Source organism: Enoplosus armatus, chromosome 10 (assembly GCF_043641665.1).
Source record: "Enoplosus armatus isolate fEnoArm2 chromosome 10, fEnoArm2.hap1, whole genome shotgun sequence".
NCBI lineage: Eukaryota > Metazoa > Chordata > Actinopteri > Centrarchiformes > Enoplosidae > Enoplosus > Enoplosus armatus.
In genome coordinates this window covers 13,169,443-13,193,500 of record NC_092189.1, presented here as the reverse complement: position 1 = coordinate 13,193,500, position 24,058 = coordinate 13,169,443, and the positions used below count along the sequence as shown (strand labels likewise).

The 24,058-nt window shown below is 40.1% G+C and overlaps 1 protein-coding gene across 1 annotated transcript in view; it reads left to right on the top strand.

The window, feature by feature from the left end:
• pcdh11 (protocadherin 11) overlaps positions 1 to 24,058 on the top strand; it is a 116,053-nt gene that overhangs the window by 72,910 nt on the left and 19,085 nt on the right. The window contains exons 4-5 of the mRNA XM_070913923.1: positions 511 to 516; positions 1,673 to 1,871. Of these exons, the coding sequence (XP_070770024.1) occupies positions 511 to 516; positions 1,673 to 1,871 (205 nt within the window). The remainder of the gene's footprint in view (positions 1 to 510; positions 517 to 1,672; positions 1,872 to 24,058) is intronic.

Sequence of the window (24,058 nt, the reverse complement as noted above, 5' to 3'; positions counted from 1 at the left end):
AGTTATTTGCACTGCAGTTGTATTTGCTCTGGAAAAAAAAATATTTTATCTGTTTGAATAATGGGACGAATAAAATTCACTGCAATAACGGAAGCTGAGGGTGTAATTATATTTTATGTGTTTTATGCCCCTATACAGTGTGATGCAGTATGATGCTACTCAGGGAATCATGTGAAGACATGAATTCAAGCTACAGTGTATATCACTGCGACAATGCTCAGTTGTACTGGTATTACTTCAAAGCCAAGTCAGATCTTCTCACTCCTCCTTTTTTGTCTTTGTCAAACTGTAAGCAAAAGACATAAAACAGCGAAGTAAAAAGTGAAATCAGCAGTGTCTACAGATTACCTCGTGTGCCTCATAATATGAAAGATTGTAAGCGTGTGGGCTGTTTTCTGGAGGAATTGCTAACATGTTAGCAGACACGACTACATACAGGATGTGCTTTCTTTTTTGGCTCCAAAGAAAGGTCGCAGCATGAACTTCTGTAAACCTCCGGAGAAATCAAAGAGGCCCGCACCTTTCAGAAGAAAATGCCCACACTCCTGTGATCCCCAAGACTTTACAAATCAAAGTCTCAGCCTCCACACACATTTCCACTCCTTTTGTGTCTAAACTGGGTAAGAGGGAAAACTAGGACATAGTTCAACCTGTTTATACACATCCCATCTATTATCAGGCCGGGAAGTCTCAATTATAAATCGTATAGTCAGTTTATTATCTGAAAAGTAATTCACCAGACTCAACAGACCAGAAATCATTTTTAGGTTATGAGGTCACTGTTTCAATTAGTCCCCCTGGTGACAGGATGCAATTTGGGCATATTTTCCAACTAAAAGCAGGTAAAGATGATGGATGCAGTGCTGGGCATGTAACAACAACTCTTCATATGCAATTAGGAGAGGATTTCCCTTGTAAATGCCGTCTCAAAGTACTCATTCACCCATAAACGAGCATTGCTGTCACCACTCATGATGATATTAATAATATTTGTTTGTCAGTGGTGGTGTGCCAAGACTCTCTTTAGGAGCAGAGATAATACCTCGAAAGGGTACTTTCTTCTGTACCAGGGAGATCATTTCAAATACTTCTTTCTGGTGACCAATAAATGAGTCAGTGTTTTGATAAGAAAACACAAAAAAATACAGTGCAGCAGTAACTGAGGTCAATGGTCAAACCTTGTATTGATGATTACATCGGTTTAGTGACTCTCTAAGGCTTTTTAAAAACAAACAAACAAACAAAAACATATTTTCTCTCTGTTGTGACATATCCACAGATACTTATGAGCAGAGGTGTTGAGATATCCGTCTCTGAGATTTCTGTCCTCGCCTCAATACAATAGAGTGGAAGGAATTTCCATTGTGGTGCTCAAAGCATTGAAATTTTAAAAAATTCAACAACAGCGGTTTTCTCCAGAAGGAAATGTCCTTCTTCCTCTGGACAGACCTCACTGTGTACAGATTTCATTGGAACTACTTTCTACAGCAAAAATAATCCCAGTCCCAAGTAGCCAAATTATAATTTAATGGTTTATTCCATACTCACCCACTCTACACTGCTGTACTTAATCATTTATAGGTTGTTGTTTTTTCTCTTACACTTTTTGGGCATTTTAAACAGGACAGAAAAGTTTCTAACAGAACAGTTCTTGTTTGTTGGTGTGCTCCAGACCCAGCGCCGTGTGACGTTCCATCTCCCAGACGGTTCCCAGGAGAGTTGCAGTGACAGTGGGCTGGGAGACCCGGAGCCTAGCAGCACGGCCAGCACCACCCAGCCTCTTCCCCTCAACTTCCCCCAGGAGGAGTACTACGAGCAAACATCACCTAACAGCCGCACTGAGGGAGATGGAAACTCAGACCCTGAATCTAGTGAGTCCTGAATTTTGCTCTGTTCAGACAGCAGGAAAATCTGTTATTTTATGTTTTTTCACTTTTATTATTTTTTTGTGATTTTTGAGGCTGACTGGTTTACAAGTGGCCATCTGTGTTTTTAGACTGTCAAATGATTTACCGAGATTACAGCTGTGATTGTCATAGAAACAAGACATCCTTGCAAACACTTAACAAGAGACCATTTTCTGTCAAACAACTAGTTACAAGCTATACACAAAATCTGGTTTGCTAAACATGCTGTTTTTGTGAGGTCACTCTTTAGGCACGTAGGACAACAGCTGGGTTGCACTGCTGCTGAGAGGGAAATAAACTGTGGGAAATGTACCGTATTCATCAGTTTTCCGTGTTGAGATTTAAACCCCAAAAAACATCTGAGTCATATTGGATATGCAAATAAATTAAATTTGATCAAAACAAGCAGTGTTGTCACGGGAGAACAGAATAATATTAAGTGTGTAACTCGCACAATGGTGCATTTATTGTTGACAATTAATTTTGTAAGGCTGAATTTTGTAAATGTTGTCCAGTGCTAAGCCGTTCAACGTGGGGGGAATTATACCTCAGAAGTTGGAACTCTGTTGCCGAATTTATTCAAATGATTCACAAGACAGCTGTCACTGCATGGCTAACTGCCCAATGATGTTCTCCATAAAAAGCTCCATTGAACACAGGGATGCACAACTCCGTCCTCATACATATACAACAGATTTTTAAAAATCATTGCTGAAATAACTGGCTGAGGGGAAAAAGAAGAGTGCTTAAGACACACCACAGAGGACCCTGGGCTTTTCCACCAGTGGTAGTTTAGATCCAAAGCTGTGCACCAGCAGCATGCCAATGATGCTGTTGAAATGATTTTGCTCCACCTTAACATGAACAAGGCTACTCTGAGTCCCCTATCAATGTGTCCTTGTCACATACCAACTCCCACTCCAAGCTGGATGTTCTAGTCCTGGTGATCCAGATTTTATTTCCTGTATCATATATTGCAAAGTGGATCGAGGCTCAGATCGGTGCACACCTTCACCCCTCCTGTGGCCTGTGTGTATCATTGCCAGATATGCTTTAGCCATTGCACGGAGTTGCCTGACAAAAAAACCCCCAAAAAACAAAAACGAGAGGATCCAGCAGAGAAAATCTACAGGACAGGTAGAAATAGATTGCTTTGCATACACCTACGTGCAGTATAGCCATTGTGTCATAGCTGTAAGTGAGACAACAGTCCCTGGTGCGTCAGCCTCCCCAGCAGCTGCGCTGACAGGTCCGGGGCTGGGGTGTCAGTGTGAGTGTGATTGTGAATGCATTTGTTAGACATTAGACAAGATGGGTGACATCTTGGCGATGGCTTCCTGTTCATTTACATGCAAGGGTCCGTCCCATTTGTGATTTTTCTATTTTTGACAAGAGGGTATTGCGAGCGAGGAATCTTTTTTTACACAACCACATGACCTCCGTATCCCCTCTCTCTCTTACACGCACGCACACACACACACACACACACACACACACACACACACACACATCTGTACACCAGGCACATGAATCAACACACATACAAACACATACATGTAATGATCAAACAGCTTCTTCCCCAGCTGTTCTCTTTAATGTATTCACCGTAGTGACAGCAGTGATTCATATATGTGATTCATTCATATACTGAGGCGATTGCTCATCATCTCATTAATATTCAGTGACATAAACATCTCATACTTCATAAACTTACTCAAATACTGCACTTATTACCCGCTTTCCCTCTGGGGTAATATTTGTTGAAGTGCATTAGTTTTAGATAGAAGACCATGCTAATGTAGTAAAGGCATGTGTACTTTTATAAATTGCTGCATTAAAAATTTGCAGCGGAGTGAGAGTGTTAACAGAATAACTGAGATATTAGTAGTTGGATATTAGAAAAATCATTTTCGTTATTTGACCACAAAGCCAGCTGTAATGCTCTGCTGTAACCTTATCACACCAAATGATATTAAAATCAATGTAATTCTTACTGATGTTACTGTTAAAATAAAAGACCTGATCATATTTTAGGTCGTGTAAACACAGTATCTGAAATGATTTGATTATGATTTGATTTATTTGGGCTTATACAGGAAGTCCATATTTAATATTTGTATTATTTAATTAAAAACACACTTTAAGCCCCCTATATATTCTCACTTAAAATCATGAAAGTTCTCTCATTTGCTTTTAGATGCTGCTGGTTTACACACACACTTGCACACACACTCTCATATCATTTAAAGACAGAGTGAAAGACTGAGTCCGACTCCATTTTCTCCTTCCAGAAGTTAAAAGATAAACTCTGATTCTGTGCGACTCAAAAAGAGAGATGGATCCTGCGCATGTTGACCATCGCTGAGATGAGTGCGTTGGTGACAGAGGGGGGCCTAAGATGGATTAGATATGGTTTTATCAACGAGCACCAGGCTGGCATGGCGGTGGCAATCTCTTATCATGTCGTCTCAATTTGTAAAGCAGAAAGAACAAGGAAAAAGGGGAAAGAGGGGAGAGGAGATGGAATGACTCCAAGTGAAGAGGAAGAACTAGAGCTGAGAGATTGAAAGACTCGATCGACAGTAGAAAAGAGAATTTCAGGAGTCAAACGCGGTATTGTTTCGTAAAGGTGCCTCAGCTTGGACCTGAATGTCAGCTTGCACTGAATAATTGTCTGTGCCAAAGGCAAGCCATGTGGCCTTCTTATGACAATGAATTTCTCAACTCCTCTTTAAACCTGCATCTTTATTAGACCACCCACTCTTGAAATAAAGTTCATATGACATTTTATGTTTCTATTATTTATGAGTTAGGCGGCTGTTCATTTTATGGGCTCTTGCTTCCCCCTCCAGGCTTACTTCACCACCCCGCCATCAGTCTTGTGCTGTCACCTCTTTTGTCACACATTGCTCCAAAGGTTTTGATATTTCCTCCTCTGTCTCTACAAATAGATAAAAGCTGCAAATTAATATCATTAGCATGTGTGTTTTTAGGTCCAACCCCAATACGTCTGACAGCGGGCTTTTACAGAACTGCACATCCAGAACAATTAGCCATGATGAATCGTACCTGTCCCTTTTGGCCAAATTGCAACACTTCATCAAAACATCAAAACAGGAATGCATAATAATATGCGATGCATCTCTTCCCTCGCATAAGAATATGTATGCCGCCATTTCAGCTGACATTCTTCAGTGACTCAGTCAAGTGGCATCGTCGGTTCTCAGCACAGTTGTTACAGAAGTTTCACCTCACAGGCATCACAAGTGACTGACTTTTCCTGGAATCACTAAGAGCACTGTTTTACATTGAATGCTAAAAGCATCCGCTTGATTAAAATGTCATTCTTGACCCATCTTGGCTCAGACATTGTGTCCTGCGGATTTTGTTGTTGTTGTCAGTAATGACTATTGGCCTTGTTCTTACTGATGGGACTGCACTTCAGATCAGTTAGGCTTTGTTGACATGGAATAATTAAATCCGTTTTTATATATTATTTTTATGTATTTATTAATTTTGGACAGCCTGCACTGTTAAGTTGATGTTGTCCTGAAAGGCTTCTGCTGAATGATGGGAATCATCATGTCACGAACAGCGAACAGCGCTAAGCCCTCAGACAAAGTGCAGCAAAGTGGGAGCAAATCCCTGAGTCCAAATCCTTCACATTTTTCAAACAATACACAATTTTGTTCTCTGGACGATTTGTAATATACTTATTTCTTTCTCCTGTTGTCGGAGTTGAGGGATTTAAGAGCTTGCGCTTTTGCCCACTTACAAGCAGCTCACTAAAGGCAGTTTTGAAGTAGTGCATGAAAAAGCTGTACAGTATAGTACCGTATCTTAATCTGTGGCATATGGCTTTCAAATGACCAGCTTACACCTTGTCTGTCTAAGATCTAAATCTGCTATTACGATAAGCCAATCCTTTTTAAACACTGCAAGTATAATAAGATTATAGTTTTAAACGTGCTGCGCAGTGTATTATAAAACGGCAGACTTTTTACAAAAATTGCCTCATCAAATAACAACACTGATTTTGTTTGATATTTATTTACTTATTTTTTCACTTTGTGAGATTTTTGCGTCTTAGGCTTTTATAGCATGTTATATAATCCCTGATGCCAGTAGACAAATAATCAGATTAAAGGCTTGCTGAGTTCATACTTTGAGGGGGTTACGTTCTCAACTCTTTGATTTCTGTAGGTCCAAAATTTTCATAATAGCTCTCAGACTGAGTTTCCAGTTGACTGATTTACAACATGCCCTTTTTCTTGTCTTTGGAAAAGGCCACTGAACCTGATCTAGTGTGCCACACTGGGACCACTTGAATTTTTAAAACCTCCCAAACCTCAGACTCAAACCAGTATGTCTGGCCGTCAATGCCAAGCTAAGATCGGAATTCAACTGTCTAGACACAATCTGCCCATGAATAAAGGGATTTCACGAGGAGGCAAGAAAAAAAAAAGTTGGTTGGTTGTGATTGGAACTCTCCAACTAAGCGGGATCAGCCTCAGCGCAAAACTTTAACACCATATTTTGTCATTCACACCAGTACTTTAGCACATCATTATGTGACGGCAACAACGCCATAGTGTTCAGTACAGTTAGCTGCATTAATTATTCATATGAGTCCAATCTCAGTTTCACTTTGAGGGTTCTCATATGCAATTAGAAGTAATGAATGTGCTTCTTAATTACATTCATTTGTGCAAATTTCCATTCCCCATTGAATTTTTCTGTGGAAACATTGTGACACTGACCAATGGCATATCATTTGCAATGTGACTAAATCCATTCAGCATAGAACAATTAGCTGTAATTAGTGTTACAATGTCATCAGCGACCAGGGGGAAAGACTAAGCTGACATGCAAGGAAGAAGAGGACCCTTGTTCGGAGTGTTAAAAATCCAACACTGTTGCAAGATCAGGATAATTGGCTGACCACAGGTTAGAAAGATGATGAACTGTTGTAAGACTGTTAGGCTTGATTTCTTTTCTTTTTTTCAACTTTTATTCATGTAAAGTTGGCTGAGCAGGCATTCTCTCTGATGGAACTGCCTTTCACCACATTTACATGCTTTTGAGCTGCCAGTGCAACCTTTTTTGTTGCCAGCCCACCTCATCATCTGCTGCTGACAAATGTGCAGCTTCACTAAAGTAATTAAGAATAAAGTGCCTTGCTTAAGGGTACATTGCTGGTGGTTGCTGAAAGACGGGAGGAAGCATTTCTCATTCATTTCCACATCATGACCTAATGACGTATTGTCATGTTATCAGAGATATTCTGGCTGCGGTGTGTATATTTAATTCATGCCGCACATAAAATGGTAATGCAGCCCATTCCTTTTCTTGCAGTTATCCCACAATCTACAAGATAAATTCTTCAAACTCCTTTTTTTTCACATCATTTGCACCAGTTTGCTTCCCGCTATATATTCTCCCTCATATAAATAAATAAAAGCCTTTGTGCCTTCTGGCTCCCAGAACTTTTTACAGCTGCCCTACTGGGCCTGCAATAGAGCTAAATGAAGCAACAGTGAGTATTAACCTACATAGATTGGACCTTTCCTTTTAAGATGATTTGAGATTTTTTTTTTTCCCTTTTTTTGACCGCCGGGAATCTAAAGCTGAGTCAGAAGGGGATTTAGATGGACTCATCTGTATCCTTCTTTACCGATTGGGATTTGGTGGAAGTGCTCAGTTCTCAGAGGTGAGGTAGAGGGGAACCCTTGTTTTATCTGGTTCAAATGCCACACCAGTTGTCTCGGAGAGAGAGACGAGCTATTGATCTGGAAGAGTCAACTCAGCTCGCTGAAATCTCTCTCCATCCTCCTTCAAAAGACTGAAAAGTGTCATGTTAGAAACCTCCTTTTCCAGTGTATTAGGCCCCTTCTTTGTTGCCCTGCCAAAGTGTATTGTGAAGTTGAGACGGGGAGCTTTCTGGTACAATCATCCAGATCTCAACAGGACAAGAGATATTAAAAGATTTCGGGACAATCAGTGCATGGCATTTACAGTTTTCATTCCACTAAAAGTGCTTTAGTGTCATGACCAGAAGAAAATACCACATATAATGGAAGTTGAACACATTATCACAGTGTTCAGTACTGACTTACTAACTCATTGAAACAGACAAGCAGTATTTAGACTGAAAACATAAAACCAAGAGCCCTTTAAGTCTACAGCACATTATGAGTGACGCATACTTGGTGCAGCAGAAGACTGCTTTAAGCTGTTTTGGTTTTGACAAGAAATATATCAATGAACCTTTTTTAAATAACATGAATTTATTTAGTTAGTTTATTCAACTATTATAGGATTGAGTAACATTTTAAACGAGAAACATATTTTAGTTGTTAAGACAGCCTTATATTACTTTCATTTTAGGATCTTGTCAAGGCTGTGTCCTGAGAGATGTGATTTGAATAGAGTGACTCAGAGTGATTTGAACTCAATCCTCAGAGTTCAGCTCGATTTTTAGGAGAGAAACACGGAAGTTGGCTGGATATACCATGTTTGACTGCCCAAAGTTGCTGCTTCAAATTCACTCAGCCGCACTGTGACTTGAGTGGGCTTTTTTAAAGACATGTACAATTAAAATACTCATTCCGACGTTGTTAACATGTTGAGTGAGTCTTGTGTCTGGTTTGGGAAGGGATCAATAGCTGTCAAGTTTGATCGTGTCTCTGGACAATGTATTCTGAACTCAGCAGGGATAGAGCGACTTCAAACAAGGATAGAGGCTCAAAGGCCCCAGCCAGCGATTCACTTTGTTCCATTTCAGTGACTCTGTGATTCCTAAACCTGGAATATGGCTCGGGCTGCATATTAAACCTGTGAAGTGCTGGGTTCGAGAGAGGTGAGCTACTTTGGGCCTTGAGCCCATCTAGCCGATATGATCTCAGTAACATCAAACATGAATCATTTAAAACAAAAGCACACCTGAAATGAAAAATGGGCTAGCTATTTTTTGGATGTTAGTGGTGTCTTTGGCATATGGTGCAAATATTTTTATACTAATTTGATTTAATCTGGTTGAAATCAAGCAGCCAATAAACACCACTAAAGCTAAAGTCAGAGCTCCTCGGATAATAACTCACATGAACTTTTAAACTTTTAAAGAAATCTCACTGCAGATCTGGACACAACAAACCTTCCAACATTTCTGAAGAATCACGCTGTCCTTTCAGTGTGATGAGCTGAGGTTATACTGTACCTTCCTGAAAGAGTAGAAACGTTCGCTCCTTTCAGAAGCAGGAGAAAAACATGGGAAGCTATAAAATATAGATGCGCTAATGTTTTATTCAAGGCCATTTGTTATAGATAGCTTTTTACAAAAATCCCACTCCTTTTCACTTTTAGTTTGAGAGGCTGTGTTTGCATTAACATTTTTCCCTGCAATTAACTGCTTCTGTCCCGCCAACCGCACCCCGCTCCCACAACATGTACACTAACACACACACCATATACACAATGTACCACTTCCCAGTTCAAACTTGAACCCAAAGCATTACATTATGGATATGTCAGACTTAATTTCTAGACATTCCACACATTAAATCTTTGAAATGGGGGTTTGGCTTACCTCTGTGTGTATGAAAATGTGTGTATACAAAATCTCCATTTTATGTTTGTCTATGAATTCTGTCGTGAGGTCAGAGGTCAGCCTGCTTCATATTTCAATAAAGCCATTATGCTCTGGCTTGGAGGTGTTGTATTTCAGTATAACCAATGTAATGGTTTATTGTTAACAGCTGCATTAGTGAGGCTGAGACGGGGTTAGAGGAAGTGCATCTCTCTCTTTAATTCTTTCCCTCTCCCCTCACGCTCCTTCTCTTCTCCCATCCCTTTTTCCCCCCTTTAAGATATAGCGCCACAGACAGATTAAAATGCATGGCCTCATCCCTTTCTCATTTTTCACATGCAGTCGGTCTCAAGGATAAGGATGGCCTCTGCTCAGAAGGACTTATTGACCAAAATAACTGTGCATCAATATGTCTCCTGAAGGCTGAGCAGACCACAGCATCACAAGGGTTGTATTTTCACCAACTCTCTCAGCCTTTAATGTTATTGACCTGGGTTGTCCTGATATGCTGCAGAGCGGCATGGCAAGCTAGAAACATAAAGCCAAAGCCATCTTTAAGCGTCATTGTCCGAAAAAGAGCATATTTATTGATGTATCAGAGCAAAATGAATATTGCAAATACGCTGACAGATGAGAAAGAGGAACGAAAACAAGAGAAATTTGCAATTTGAGAACGGCATGCTGTGACCAATGTGAAATTATATTGCTGCTTTTCCCTGGCTTATTTTTCAATAAGAAATCACTATGATATAAACTGCAGTTTTGATGAGATTCAATTTACAGTGATAGCTGCAGTATTGCTGCAATGACATCAATGATATGATGACAGACGGCTACAACTATGATGCCATCTGTCTATATTTCACGTATTAGCATATTTCAACTAAAATGTGTCATTCACGAGAAATGCAATATTTTCCTGTGAAATCATTAATTTCACAAGCACGGGCATAAAATCGCAATAAATCTCATGTGTAACAGTTCAGACACACACACACCCCGTACGCACACACACACACACACACACACACACACACACACACACGCTCGAATTCTGATGAAGTTACAAGCAGTTAATTCAATTGGTTTGAATATAATAAAGCATGCAGGTTACAGTATGTTTTTAATCTGCATCCTGAGTTACCGCTGTGATTTAATCCAGGTGTTGAATGCGCACGCATGGACAGCATTACTCCCCACTGTACTGTATAGGACCCTATCCCCACCCGATCAATGTATGCACTGACTGGTTGATAAATTGGTATTCACGGACAAATGGATCACTTCAGAAACCACTCACAGGCTGGTAACTCTGACAAATGGACTGAGAGTGTGGCAAGGAAAGGAAGAAGGAGTTGTGCTGAATGAGCGCAGGAAGAAAGAGGGAAGGAAGAGGATGGGGTTTTCAGGTGGGACATGCTGAGGGAGTAGATTTTCAGGGAGGCCCTGCAGGACATGTTTGGTCTAACAGAAAATGACAGGGGGCTTTTGAGGGGCTTGATCCTGAACACATAAACCTGGTTGTTGTGCATCCTCCTCAGCAAGCAAGCCGAGGCATTCATCACATTCGCCGTGGTCAAGTTCGCGAGGCACTTCTGTCTGGGCTCTTTTGTGAGGCATCTGTGGAGACCTCAAGGCAATGTAGCCCTTGTGAGGTCAGTCAGCTGTCAGCCATTCCATGCAGAAGCAGAAGCAGACCTGGTGCTCAAGCCTCGCCAAAAGCTCCGGCGTGAATGCTGACAGACTGTGTCCCTTTGTCCCCGTTTCCCCCAGACACCTGCGTGATTGCATTGATTTGTCCTGATTCCATTTAGCCAGGGGTCCCACTGGATTTCAAGTGTCAAACATCTGTCACATAGGCTCCCCCATGCCGACAAATTCATCTCATAAGAGCTAAATCTTCACAGAACTGATTGTGAATTGTATGAACAAAAGGAAATTGGATATTTCTAATGGTTTGTGGGTGTAATGTTGTTGGATTTATACATGCTATCATAACATAACATAAAGTTACACAGTATTGTAGTGTGGTAAAATAACAAGAAACACGGATTTGCCTTTTTTTTACTTAGACACTGAAGAATATCTGCTCTAATTCTTTTCAAAGTGTCTAAAATGTATGTGTAACAGTAGCAGCTGACGTCTTCACAGACAGAAATCTGGAGTCTGGATCTATCCCTTGGTATTCATTCTAAACAGAATGGCAAGAGAGGGAAAGAAATACAGAGTGAAAGAACGAGTGTTAGACAGAGTGAGTTCACAGTGTTCGCATAAAATAGACTGGAACGACTCCTGAAGCCAGTTACAGGCAGCAGCAGCAGCACAAGTCTTTGTTATGATAAAATCAGGGACCTCTGCGAGCATGCCCTTGATTCTGCAGTTGGCTTAACTCGGCAGGTCACCAAGGGGAGGCAGATGTTGTCTGGAGGCATGTCCCACCGCCTCGGCGAGGGCTCCGGCTGGTGTCGCTGAGCTTACAGGTGCAGAGGGGATGGTGGACGGGGGGTTGCAGATGAACTAAGCCGTCGCTCAGCCGCCACAGGCCAGCACTGTGGATGGTGGAATGAGCGGATATGCTCATTTTGATCCACTGAGGTATAATAATTGATGATCAGCCCTGCTGTCGCATCTGGGAGTCACTGGTCCATGCCATAATACACCCTTAATGCAACACATGGTGGTGTGGACAGAGGTGCCATGGGGTCTCCTGCTGGCTTCTATTTCATGTGGCATAAAGGAGGATTGAGGGAATACAAGTCCATATAACACACCATAGAAAACCTTAACCTTAACTTCTTATACTGTACTTTGTTGAATGTACGACTGAAGGAACTGAATAAATTTGATTACGAAAAGCTCTCTTTAAAAAGAAATGTTTTCCTAGAAGCTTTGTTGGACCTTTTATTGTTATTATGCCTGTTGAAACATGGAGAAGGAAAGTACAAATAATAAATGTTCAAGATGAAGGAAATTAGAAATAAAGAGTAAAAAGGAAGAGGCAGCCGCTAAAAATGTTGATGTCAATTTGGGACCATTTTAGCCTTAAAGTAAAAGAAATGCAGTTCACTGTCTAAAACAGGACTTACGGACCACACATGTGCAGTGTTTGTGTTCCGTAAAAAGAAACACTAACTGTTTCGTAATTGTTCATTTTAATGAATCTGTAGAGAATAAAGGAGAAAGGGTTGCAAGGAATGTTCTTTTTTAAAGTCCAACTTCATCATACTTAAAGCTTAATACCTGACCTACTTTTCTCCCCTCCTCCATATATCTGCTCTTGTTCCATAAAAAAAAAAAGTAAAAATCCTATTTGGTATTTGGTTACTTGATTAATCGTCATTATTTTCACAGATGCACAGTGCATGCAGAAACTTCACACACGAGGCACACAAAGAAAACACGTGTACACAGGCCCAAACATGCACATACACCTTGATCCGTAGCTGAACAAACCTCCCACGTTGTACAACTACAGTTAAGAACAGAAATGTCAAGCACAAAACGCTACCATTGACAACCTAAGGGTCTTTGAGAGCCTCCACTCGCTGATCCCTCTTCAGTGTGGTTCTCCTGCTGCAAGAGATCAAACGCAGCAGCCCAATACAAGAACATTCCATAACTCAACTTGCATAGTATCAATACCTCTTTTCAAAATTAATATGGAGCACTGAAAAAAAGTTGGGGTTTCAGAATAAATTCCAAAAAGATCAATAGGCTGCCATTATCGTGGCCACACTGAACAACATTTAAACCACTGCGCGGCTTTGTCTGTACAAAAAAAGGAGCTCTGTTCCATGTTTGTTGTCATTGTTGGTCGTCAGTGATCCGATCAAATTTTAATCACACTATTCAGCCTCATTGATTTCAGTTTACCACAGATTGTGTTGACTGAAATATTGTTCTTTTTTTTCTCCATCAGTGGCAATTACCCAACAATGAGAGCTTGATATCACAGTGTATTAGAAGCCATGGTGTTTGTGAAATGCTGGGTTTTGTGCTGTTTGTCAGCAGCTGCCAGGATTTGAATATAACAGGCATGCATGCATACATATTCGCATGTGCAGCAGACGCATGCCTGCATGCTTGCACCTTAACATACTTATACGCCCACACAATCACCGCTCACGCTGCAGACAAATGCAGACAGAAAGACAATCACACACATCATAAGCAGTGAAAGGAGGCCTTTTCTTATGTTATATTGTTTCATTGATTGCTCAGTGCAGACTACCGTGCTTTGTCTTCATTGTTCAAGACAAAAGAAATCATACATTGTGTACAAACTACAATCTCTCTAAACTGCAGTTTTCTGGACCGTCGTCAGTGTTGACTTACTTGTTTTTCCTTCAAGGTCGAGAAGGCAAAGAAGCCCTAGCCTCTGGTTATTCTAAAGATATGTGCTCCAATAAATTGGCTTGAAAGTATACTGTATTACCAGGCTCTGTACATTAACAGTTCCAATCTGTAATAAATGTGTGTCTTGTTTATCGTTGCATGAAATCTCACCTGGAAAAAGTTTTTGTTCGTCTTTTATCATTTCCAGCAAGGCATGACGGCTATTGTTGTTGCGATGTAAATGATTAATATTCATTCTTCCAAAGTGAAAAATGTGCATACTTTCACAGAACCCTGGCAAAATCCATCTGTCTTACCTTTTGAGCATCTGCCATCGCTTACAGGGCCGTCCACCTCACGAGTCACAGGGACTTAGGGACATCTGTCCCAACAGATAGAAAATCAGGATAGGGCCATCCATTCTGTTAACGCTCCACTGAACTCTGTGTTATGTTCACCATAATTTGCTTTTGGTTGCTGCAGCATCCCGGAATATTGCTTTGCAGCAGCTCAGACAAAGTCGGCTGGTTGTAATGTGTCCCTTTTCGGCCATTCTGCAAGCAGATAATTTGATAAACCCCCAGACGTAATGGCTATGCTGCATCCTGATAAATGTGGGTAATATGACAGGGGACAGAGGATTTCCCTAACAATTTCTGAAGAGAAGTTTGGCTATTAGGATGATTTGATATTTTCCGGAGAGAGTACATTTGATCTGAAGGGAATGTATTTTGTTGGCATTTAGTGTAACACTGTATGACTTTTTTAGTTACGGGAATTGATGCGTATATTGTCTGTTTTGTTTCTAAGCTTGTGTGTGAATGTGGATGTGGATGTTGTATTTGGATTTGTTCAGGTTATATTTCCTTTCAAATAGTTTTTGCAGTTTCAGATACAACACCCATATTCCACGGGGAAAAGCATAAAGTAGGGTTACAAATGCAAAGTGTTACACGATTTCCTATCTTCTGTTATAGCGCCATATGCTCTTTCACTTCTCCCAAGCAAGAACACTCTCCACTGCACACATTTTATTCATAATACCCTCTTATATATTCTTGAAAACACAAATCTGAATAAAGTTAGTGAAACTGACCGTGCAGTGACCCAAAAGCTCACTCAGCCATTCCTCCTTCTCTCATCTTGCTTTCTCTCAATCTTCTGAGGGTAAACGCGTCAGCTATTCCTCATATGGTAAAATATGCAATCTGTGCATGCCAGTCTATGAGAGAGTTTTGGGTTAATCCTCATGAATACGTGACTTTGTCTGCATGAATAAATAAAAACCTGCTCGCTGGGTAATTGAGGTGCCGTGCCACTAACAAACGAGGACACAATTTGTAAATGGGATTTTCCCCCCTCCCCTCATCTAGGCCCACGGTGTTTTATATCACATTAAAGCGCTTACCAAAATCATATTGATACACTATATAAAGTAGATATGACCTTGAAATGTCAGATTGTCCCCTGGGGAATTTGGAAAAGTTCTGTTTTGTTTATGTTATTTTAAGAGTGTGAAAATACCACTGAGTGGTGATGGCTAAATTTTGTACCTGGTAGCTGAAAATATTGAATAAGCCATGATTTTAAATTATTATTATATAAGTCTATATGAAGGGTTGACAGTAACTGAAACTCTAACTATTGAGTAGTCTGATTCCACATATACTTTTGATCAAAATGAATATTTAATGTATTTACAATAATATATCCAATGTAATATTTATGTCATAAGATAATATAAAACATAAACAAAAATGTACAGAGTGCAACGGAGTTGGAGAAAGAGAGAAAGAGAGATGCAGCAGTGAATGACAGAGTCGAGGTCACCCGTGATTCCATCATGGCTGGTTGCTTCTCAGAAAGTGTTCCATTTTGTATTTAAAGTGGTCCCAATTATGGTCAATTTAGTGTCATGTGCGTAACGGATTCCATATGTTGATCCCCTTTATAGAAAAAAAAGCTGTCTGGCTAAAGGAGGTTTTGTGACAGAGCACTTTGCAATTTCCCACAGCAGCGCCCCTGGTAATTGAGCCAAAAGCCCCAAAAAGGTTTCAACGTGTCACAAAGAACCTCAGCAGCCAGGTTACGTAAACATTTATAGACGAGTGTAGTGTTGGCCAATTTAAAGCAATTATCAGGCCTTCACAGTAATTTAGAAAATAAAGAGCATTACAATACATGCAGCATGAACAGTTTATTAAACTACTTTAAATGTGTAATAATTTACTTTTGCTCCTGTCTGCACAGTTTGACTAAATAATAATAGTTAAGTTATTTTTAACTGAATAATATACCTGATCACCTTAAAATTTTGGTAGCATTCTCTTCTTTTTCCACATACTTAGATAAATGTGTTCCACCATAATATGACCATACTAGTCAGACAAATAAGTGTCCAGGTTTGAAAGCCTGTTTTTTTCTGTTGAGATTATTTTGGCTGTTTGAAATTGATAATACTGCTCATATTAATAATGGCTAATTCTGCTATCCTGCAACTAACTTTCCTGGTTGACTGGTGGCCATGACAAAAATATGTGTACAATACACATAATTAGCAAATTCATCAAGTTTCAACCAATAAAGAACCTTGCCAGGTTTTTCTCTGACGGGTCGAGGCTATCTGCCAAATGGTGTCCACTCTTACCAATCAGAACAATGCTACATAAGAATGTGAAAATAAATGGAGGTCAGACTAAAATGTCAAAATGAATAATTTTTTTTGTTGTTTGCTATTATTATTATTTTTTGCTGTGAAGGCCATTTTGCATTTGCTCAGGGACTGACAGAACAATTAGCTCCTTTAACACCCGAACACCAGTGATGTATCACTGCTTCTATCTTGGGAGACAAGTGTTATAATGGCCGACAATTTGGGTAGCATTTACTGTAACAGCAAAAACACACAACTATTATGATACTTATCTTGCAAGATCTGATGACGAAGAATGCCCTGGGAATGATATAATCAAACTCAGATAGGGCACCTCCAGCTTTTAGCCTGTCATTTACCACCACAGTACACTTTTCTGGAGTTCGATATCCCACCAAAGCAAGCCTTGAGAAGTGCATTGATTTCAGTGGGGTCCTCTTCGCCAGTCCTGCCCCTCACGCCTCGTGCTTGACCCACTTATTTTCTCATCTTTCCCTGTTTTCTCATGAGAGTTATGCTTGCACGCTGCTTTCCCCATTACACTGTGAGTGGATGCAGGCCAAGTATGATTGCATTGCATAGTCTGTCTCTCTCCCTCTCTCTGTCTCTCTCTCTCTCTCGCTCATTGTCTCTCCCTATGACTCACACAAACACACACACACACACACACACACACACACACACACATATACTCTGTCTACCTGAATGAGTTAGGTGATACCAGCTCAGTTAACCAACAAATAAATCACCAGACAAATTGACATATATCCCACAAGAGAGACCGTCTTTAAAGGAGTCATTGAACACTGCATTTACTATCAGAATTTCAGCCATGATGGATATTGACAAAGCACCATGTTTAAACCAAGGGCCCATACTGATCCAGTAATTCCCCGAAGTATCACTGGCCATATAGAGCTGGACGGCGCCTTAGCCACACTCACTATGCCCATACAGTGCAGCTTAAAACCAATCAAATATTTTGCCATTTTAATGCATTCATTCAAAATCTACATAACAAGTCTTCAGATGTAGCTAACACTCATGTACTTGAGGATTGAACTCTGAGGATCTTCCTGTCTGCCTTCACCCAGTCAGAGAGATGCATGCTGGGTAAACAAGGCCACCTGATGGGCAGGGTTGTTATATCGCAACATCTATTCATACCTGATTGAATCTCTACTATAATTCATACCGAATCGCTAACAGTCATTACAAGGCACTGTTCCTAAAAAGAAAATGTATTATACATAACTCTGAACATAAGGTGCTGGATAGCAGCAGCAGAGACAGCCTTGAGCTGCAGTTTAGTGTTGGCATGTCAGCTGTAATTTCCCAAGCTAAAAAATATACTCCTTAAGTTATAACCAAGCAGAGGAAAGCTAACTTAGCCAATGTACTTTAATCACTCTTGTTCAAAACAAGCTAAGAGGAGGGTTAACTTCTGAATTAAGCTCACTGACACAGTGAGGGAAGGGCCGGATGCTTCTTAAGCACCAAAAAGTAAAGCACACATCTGCAATGCATTGTGAACCGGTATGAAGACCTTGCTACATGTAATGAAGCAGAGCCCCACAGTTTGCCCGAGGCAGCCTCACGTATATAGCTTGAAGCCAGGCAGAGCACTCTTCTATGCAGCACTGTTTTGGGAGTTGGTTTGGTAGTGTGAGAAACTGTAAGATCTGTGTTTTTCACCTTGTTGGAGGTACATCCAGGACCAGAACAACTTTCAGGCATTTTGCTGATCTTGTAAATCATTGTAAAAACTCACTGAAAGAAGTACATTTTGTGAGCTAAGGGTTAAATTAGGTTCCCAAAACAGGGTTAAGGTTAAGGGGGGCCTTTGGGTGCCTTATTATTGCATTGTAGTGTGATCATTGTTTACTTTGCTCAGATTACAGGGGAAATAATACCCAAAAAGGATGAATTACATCAAATTCCAAATAGAAAACAATGTTAAACTGTAATGTTTGATAATTTACTTATATTTGTATGAAACTCTGTCAAAGACAAATCATTCATTATCATTTATTTGTTTGACAGGTGTTCTGAGATTTTTATTTTGATACTTGCTCAGCCAGAGAGGATGAGGCCAGGGGAAGGCATGCAGACAGCAGAGTTTAAGACTGGAGTTTAGGTTTCTTTGGAAGGCTGCATAATATTTCTTAATAGGGTTGAAAGCAGGCTCGAGGCAGGCCTGTGGAGATTCTCCCTTCCTCTCCTGGATTATCATTTTTAAGCAGCTTCCTTGGGAGCACCCAGAATGAGCATTATAAAAACCAAGGTGGAAAAAAAATAGACCCTGCCAATTTAGTTATTTCACCAATTTACTTCCTTTCATAGGATTTTTGCAAAGTGTAGTGCTCACCCTCATCCAAGCAAGTCCTGGCTCTTTTGTCCCAAACGCAAAAAAAACATTGTGCCAGATATTACCGTAGCTTGGACATATTCTGTTTTCTCCATCTGACACATTCATTCTCGACACATTGCCGTCAAGTCTATGTATTTCATGAGGACTGAGCAAAAGCTGTCATCAGAACAACACAGTTAGAATCCTTTGCTCTTGATTTGTTTTTATTAATGATGAGGGAATAACAACAGCAATATCGTACCCGCATCTGATCCAGAGAAGTATGTTTTCATTTTCTTAAAGAATTCATATAAACTTCAGTTTGGAAAGAGAGACCCAGAATTGAACTCATGAGGGTACGGGGAAGAGTCTTTTTTTGGAAAGGAGTGTCAGTGATCTCTCCATGGACCCACTTTATTGTTTTATGCAGTTGACATCCATTTGCCATGCTGAATATAATACATATGCAGCATGGCAAATCCTTGAGAGCAAGTTGCAATATTATATTGAAATTACAAGTATTGCTATTGATCCTTGGTGGAAACCGAACTACAAAGGATCCATTTTGTGGAGCTGTTGCATTTTCAACCTACTGTGTCCACGACATACCTGTAAGACAGAGCCTATCCTTATTAGCTGGAAAATCTGAACTTCTTCAGGTCCGTCTTTCGGATTTTTCCCTTTCACAGCAATAGCATTTGCATTTTTCAACAGAGGCAGGATTTGAGCAAAGAGTGTGATTGCTCTCTTTGCCAGTTAAATGTTTAAAGAAGACATGCAATTTGAATTGCTGCAGAGCTCATCAATATGAAATTGGACTAGTGGAGGGAAACAAAATGTAAGGAGGCAGCCTAGCACTCGGTATACCCAAATCCAACACTCCATTTTCCACCACAGCAACACAGGACTAGACTTTCAGGAAAAAAAAAAAAACTAAAAATCCTAAGGCTACTCTACCTTTTGAGGGTTTTCTTTGTTATCAAAAGCATAAATACTTGCAATACATACCAGAGCATCTGCAGGGTAAATCTGGGAAGAAAACAGAATGGCTTTTAAGAGACAGAATGAATGATTAATATTTCATACATATTTAAAAACATATGCCAATGAAATGAAACCAAAGAATAAAGTGTTTTGAGAATCTATTGATAATGAATTCACTCTGTCAATCAATCTATTTCCACATTTATAGTCAGGAGATAATGTTTTTTAATGACAAGAATAAACAGGTCTGTTAACTAGCATTCTATATCCATCTGGGGAAAACGTCATTGGGCCTCTGAGCTTGTTATCTGTCACTCAAGAAAGGATCCAATAGCATTCATAATGCTGCTAAAGCCCACCCGTTGTTTTCTGTCCCCAAATCCCGCTGTGCTTGAAGATGTGTCGGCAGCAGCAAACTATTAAATTGTATTTTTCATTCTCAAGGGTTGTCAGCAGCCTTGCAACAAATAGAATTTCCCAATATAATTATGATTACTAGAGGGAAGGTGAAAAAGACAAGCTGATATGAGGTGAATGGGTATGCTCCCAGCAAACAAGGGGGCTGCACCGTGTGACAAGTATCACCTCCTTTAGTTCTTACTCTTAATGTCAAGCCAGGCCCGAATTTGACTGATAATCAAGCTCTGTCCTAACACAAACGTTGCTCAACGGGAAGAAATAATTTGTATGGAGAGACAGTCAGAGTTCAATAGACTTTCTGTCATCGACTCCTTCAGCTGATAAAACGCACAAGGCAGCAGAGCAAAAGGGAGCCATTTGCAGAGTTGACAGATTCCATCATGGATGACTTTAGCATACCTGAGCGCTGCTCTTTCCCCGCCTTCCACGTGCCCTCTGCGAGCGAAAGGGGTGATGAATCAGACTTTATGGGCCTTCAGAATGCCGGAGAGGTCAATCTGTGCGAATGGCTGTTAAAATCCGACATAACTTGACCAGGCCCTTTTAACAAGCTCGAAGCCATTCTACACCCACAGTCCAGGCTGCACATTTGTATCGTTTTCTAATATACTTTGCCCTGATAAGCTGCTCTCTGAGTTCCTGAATAACAAACTTGGCTGCTAGAAGTTACAGTGGAAAACAAATGTTTCTCCTTACAATTGAGTTCATGATCTGCCTTGACTTGCTCCCTGACTTTTCACTGCTGCTTGCAGTGATGGGAGAACAATAGCGTCTGATCGCAGGCTCAATTATGGTGGGTTTTTCTAAAAAACACAGTTTAGTTCATTGGCTGTTAGCCATTATACTGTCCTAGCCCTGAATTTTTCCTTCTAATAAAAGGAGACTACAAAAATGAATTAAAAAAAGAGCGAGGCCGAGAGAGAAAATACAATCAAATTACTCAACATATTCTTTCCTGATTTCTAAAACAGTGGCTATAACAGGAGGAGAAGATGATGTGCGATCTCATTGTTTCATTATTATCTGAAGCTGATGAGTTAATCTCTTTGAAGTTCTTTCCCTTTCATTACTAAAGCCCCCAAAGCACTGTAGGCAAGCAAAATATATACACGCACAAATCACAAAGTTGGGAAAATTAAAAATCTGAAAAATGGTAACTTAATAAAAGGAATTAATTTGAAGACCACAGCTGAGCAATATGCACGTAGCCAGTTCATAAAATAAGTCAGATGAAAAATGGACTGCTGTTGGTCATGTTTCCAGCAAAAATTGTAAATGATTGTTAACATTTTTAGTGCAGTGTTCTTTAGTATTAACAAGGTTCTGTGCTGAACACAAAACATCCCCATGCACAGTAAATAATGAATCATGCTTTGGTTGTTTTCCATATATGGGTGAGACAATATAGGAGTATGGGACACCCATGTTCTTCTTTTTTCAGATGCTTTTAGTTTTTTTGCAAAATAAAATAAATCAAAATTGTATCGTGTCAATGCGACTTAACCTGACAATCATAGTAGCAGTATGACATACATCAAGATTCTACCAAACCATTTCAATTGTCAACAACGTGGGCAGCTGCAGTCCATTTAGCCTATTTTGAAACTGCACACTGAATCCTTATTTCTGTCCCCTTTCTCCAGATGCTCTTTGTTTGCTTTTACAGTGACCTGTTTTTGTGACAGCATCACATTGAGAACTTGTAACTGTAAAAGCCTCTTGATTTTTATTTTTATATGTCCATCATGTTGCCTTGACAACAGAATCGGCTAATCCATAGTGTAAGGGGCAGACTGATGCACAAAAATGGTAATATCACCTGGACTTGGGTGTCTGATGTCTCTCCACTCTGATCTTCCCTGAATATTTTGTTGATGTTGTGAAGTCACATTTTCACACAGCCTCACCACGTGCACGTGTGTGGTTTGTGTGTGTGTGTGTGTGTGTGTGTGTGTGTGTGTGTGTGTGTCTGTGTACATTTTGCCAGTGGTCTGGCAATCATAGGGAATAACACAGCTCCATGATTGCACACTGCCCTTGAAAAAAATCTATTCCCAGTTGAACTCAAAACAGCCCGAAGCCTTTCTCACCAAACTCAGTATTTTTCTTGTATACATTCTGCTATAGGTGGACAAGAAACATAAACAAAAAGAAACAGTAGTATTTGTGGTAGTGAATTACAGTACGACACCTATAGTATAATATACTCCATCTGCCCACACACAAAGAAAATGTTGTTGTTTATAAAATAAGTCATTATTATACAATGAAGTGATTTGCTCTTCTTCTGAGAAATTATAAGATTGCAGTACCACATAAAAGAAGACTAAATATATTTCAGATCACAACATGAATTAGAACTAAGCTCTGTGTATTGAACAAATGCGCTTTAGTGCATCCCAGGTTAAGTGCTATTTTCATCCACATGTCAGCTGGTTTGGTCTCTTTTTTTCTGGAAGCATTTTAGATCTGACGTGCTTTTTCTTCTTGTTAAATGTCACTGACAGGTTTTGACATGAAAACTTAAGTTAGCAGTATCCAACCTGTCATACTGTATTTGTAAACAGCTTACGTTTCCTTCTCCGAGCTTAGGGGAAAGGAGGTGAAGCCTGACAGCAGACAAGGGTTTTTAACAAACATCCCCACATGCATACATAATGCCCCATTTCAAAAAAGAGAAAGTTTGCCGCTCCATTTAATACGTAGTAGTTCTCTGAGCGCCAGGAGGATACCTTCTGTCCACAGCTTCTATGGGCTGCATGCACTATACTTAGTAACCCTGAATCTCGCTGTATAGCAACACAGTTTACCGCTCCCCCTATCTATGCATCAAGGGAATGAGTGATTTAGTGTAATGAGATTATGCCTCCTGAGGAATCCATGTGCCCATGCAGAGTCAAAGTTTCTAGGAATAATCCATCTCATGATGAATTACCTTGGGTTTTTGCAGGATGAACTTTGGTTGGCTGGACAAACTTTGGACGTCATGCATTGGCTACATCGGCTGCTACATGCTGTGCCCATGTTGCATGGATATTGATTGATGAGGCTAAGTAGTACGATTGCTGTCCTACGCAGCAGCGGACAAGGCCAATAGAAATCCTGTGGATTTCTATGGCTCAAGCAGGTTTAAGTCATCAGCAGAATAGGAATCTCTTGGGTCTTCAGGGAGTTGGGTTGGGGATACATCAAGGGCAGGTGTGAGGAGACAAGTGACCCATGACCTTTGCCTCCCACTGCCTGACCTTGGAACGAGATTTCTGTCTCCGAGCTTGGGTTTAAATCTTCCTCACTGGATCAATTTGATGATGTATGGAGGGTTGGGCAGGAAGCTTGGGATAAGAGCTCAATATCTAAGTATAAAGAGACACATGGGACAGGGGGTATCTGTGTAGTCACCTCCCTGTTTTCTACACATTTTAGATCTGCTTAAGACAGCAAAATCAGCAAATGATCAGTACATCCCCATATATTATTTGCTAAACGAGCCATTTTTAGAATTGGCAGCTTAAATCAGCTGCTTAAATTCAAAAATTTACTACAAAGGGACTTGTGCTACAAAGTTGCGTATTGCTTAATTTAAAAATCTGGGCAACAAATTCAGAATTATGGAAATGTTCTGTTTCAAGTCCATTTCTCTGACATTGCAGAAACACACTGGTAGTATTCCAGTAATGCTGTTTCTGCTTTTATGTGGTCATTTAGTCCACCAGCTGAATAAGCAACTGTCATATGCACATATTCATAAAGTGTTTCAAAATGTGTTTTTGCATTCTGGTGTTTAAGTACACACAATTAAGTACAGATCAAATATTTTGTGGCAG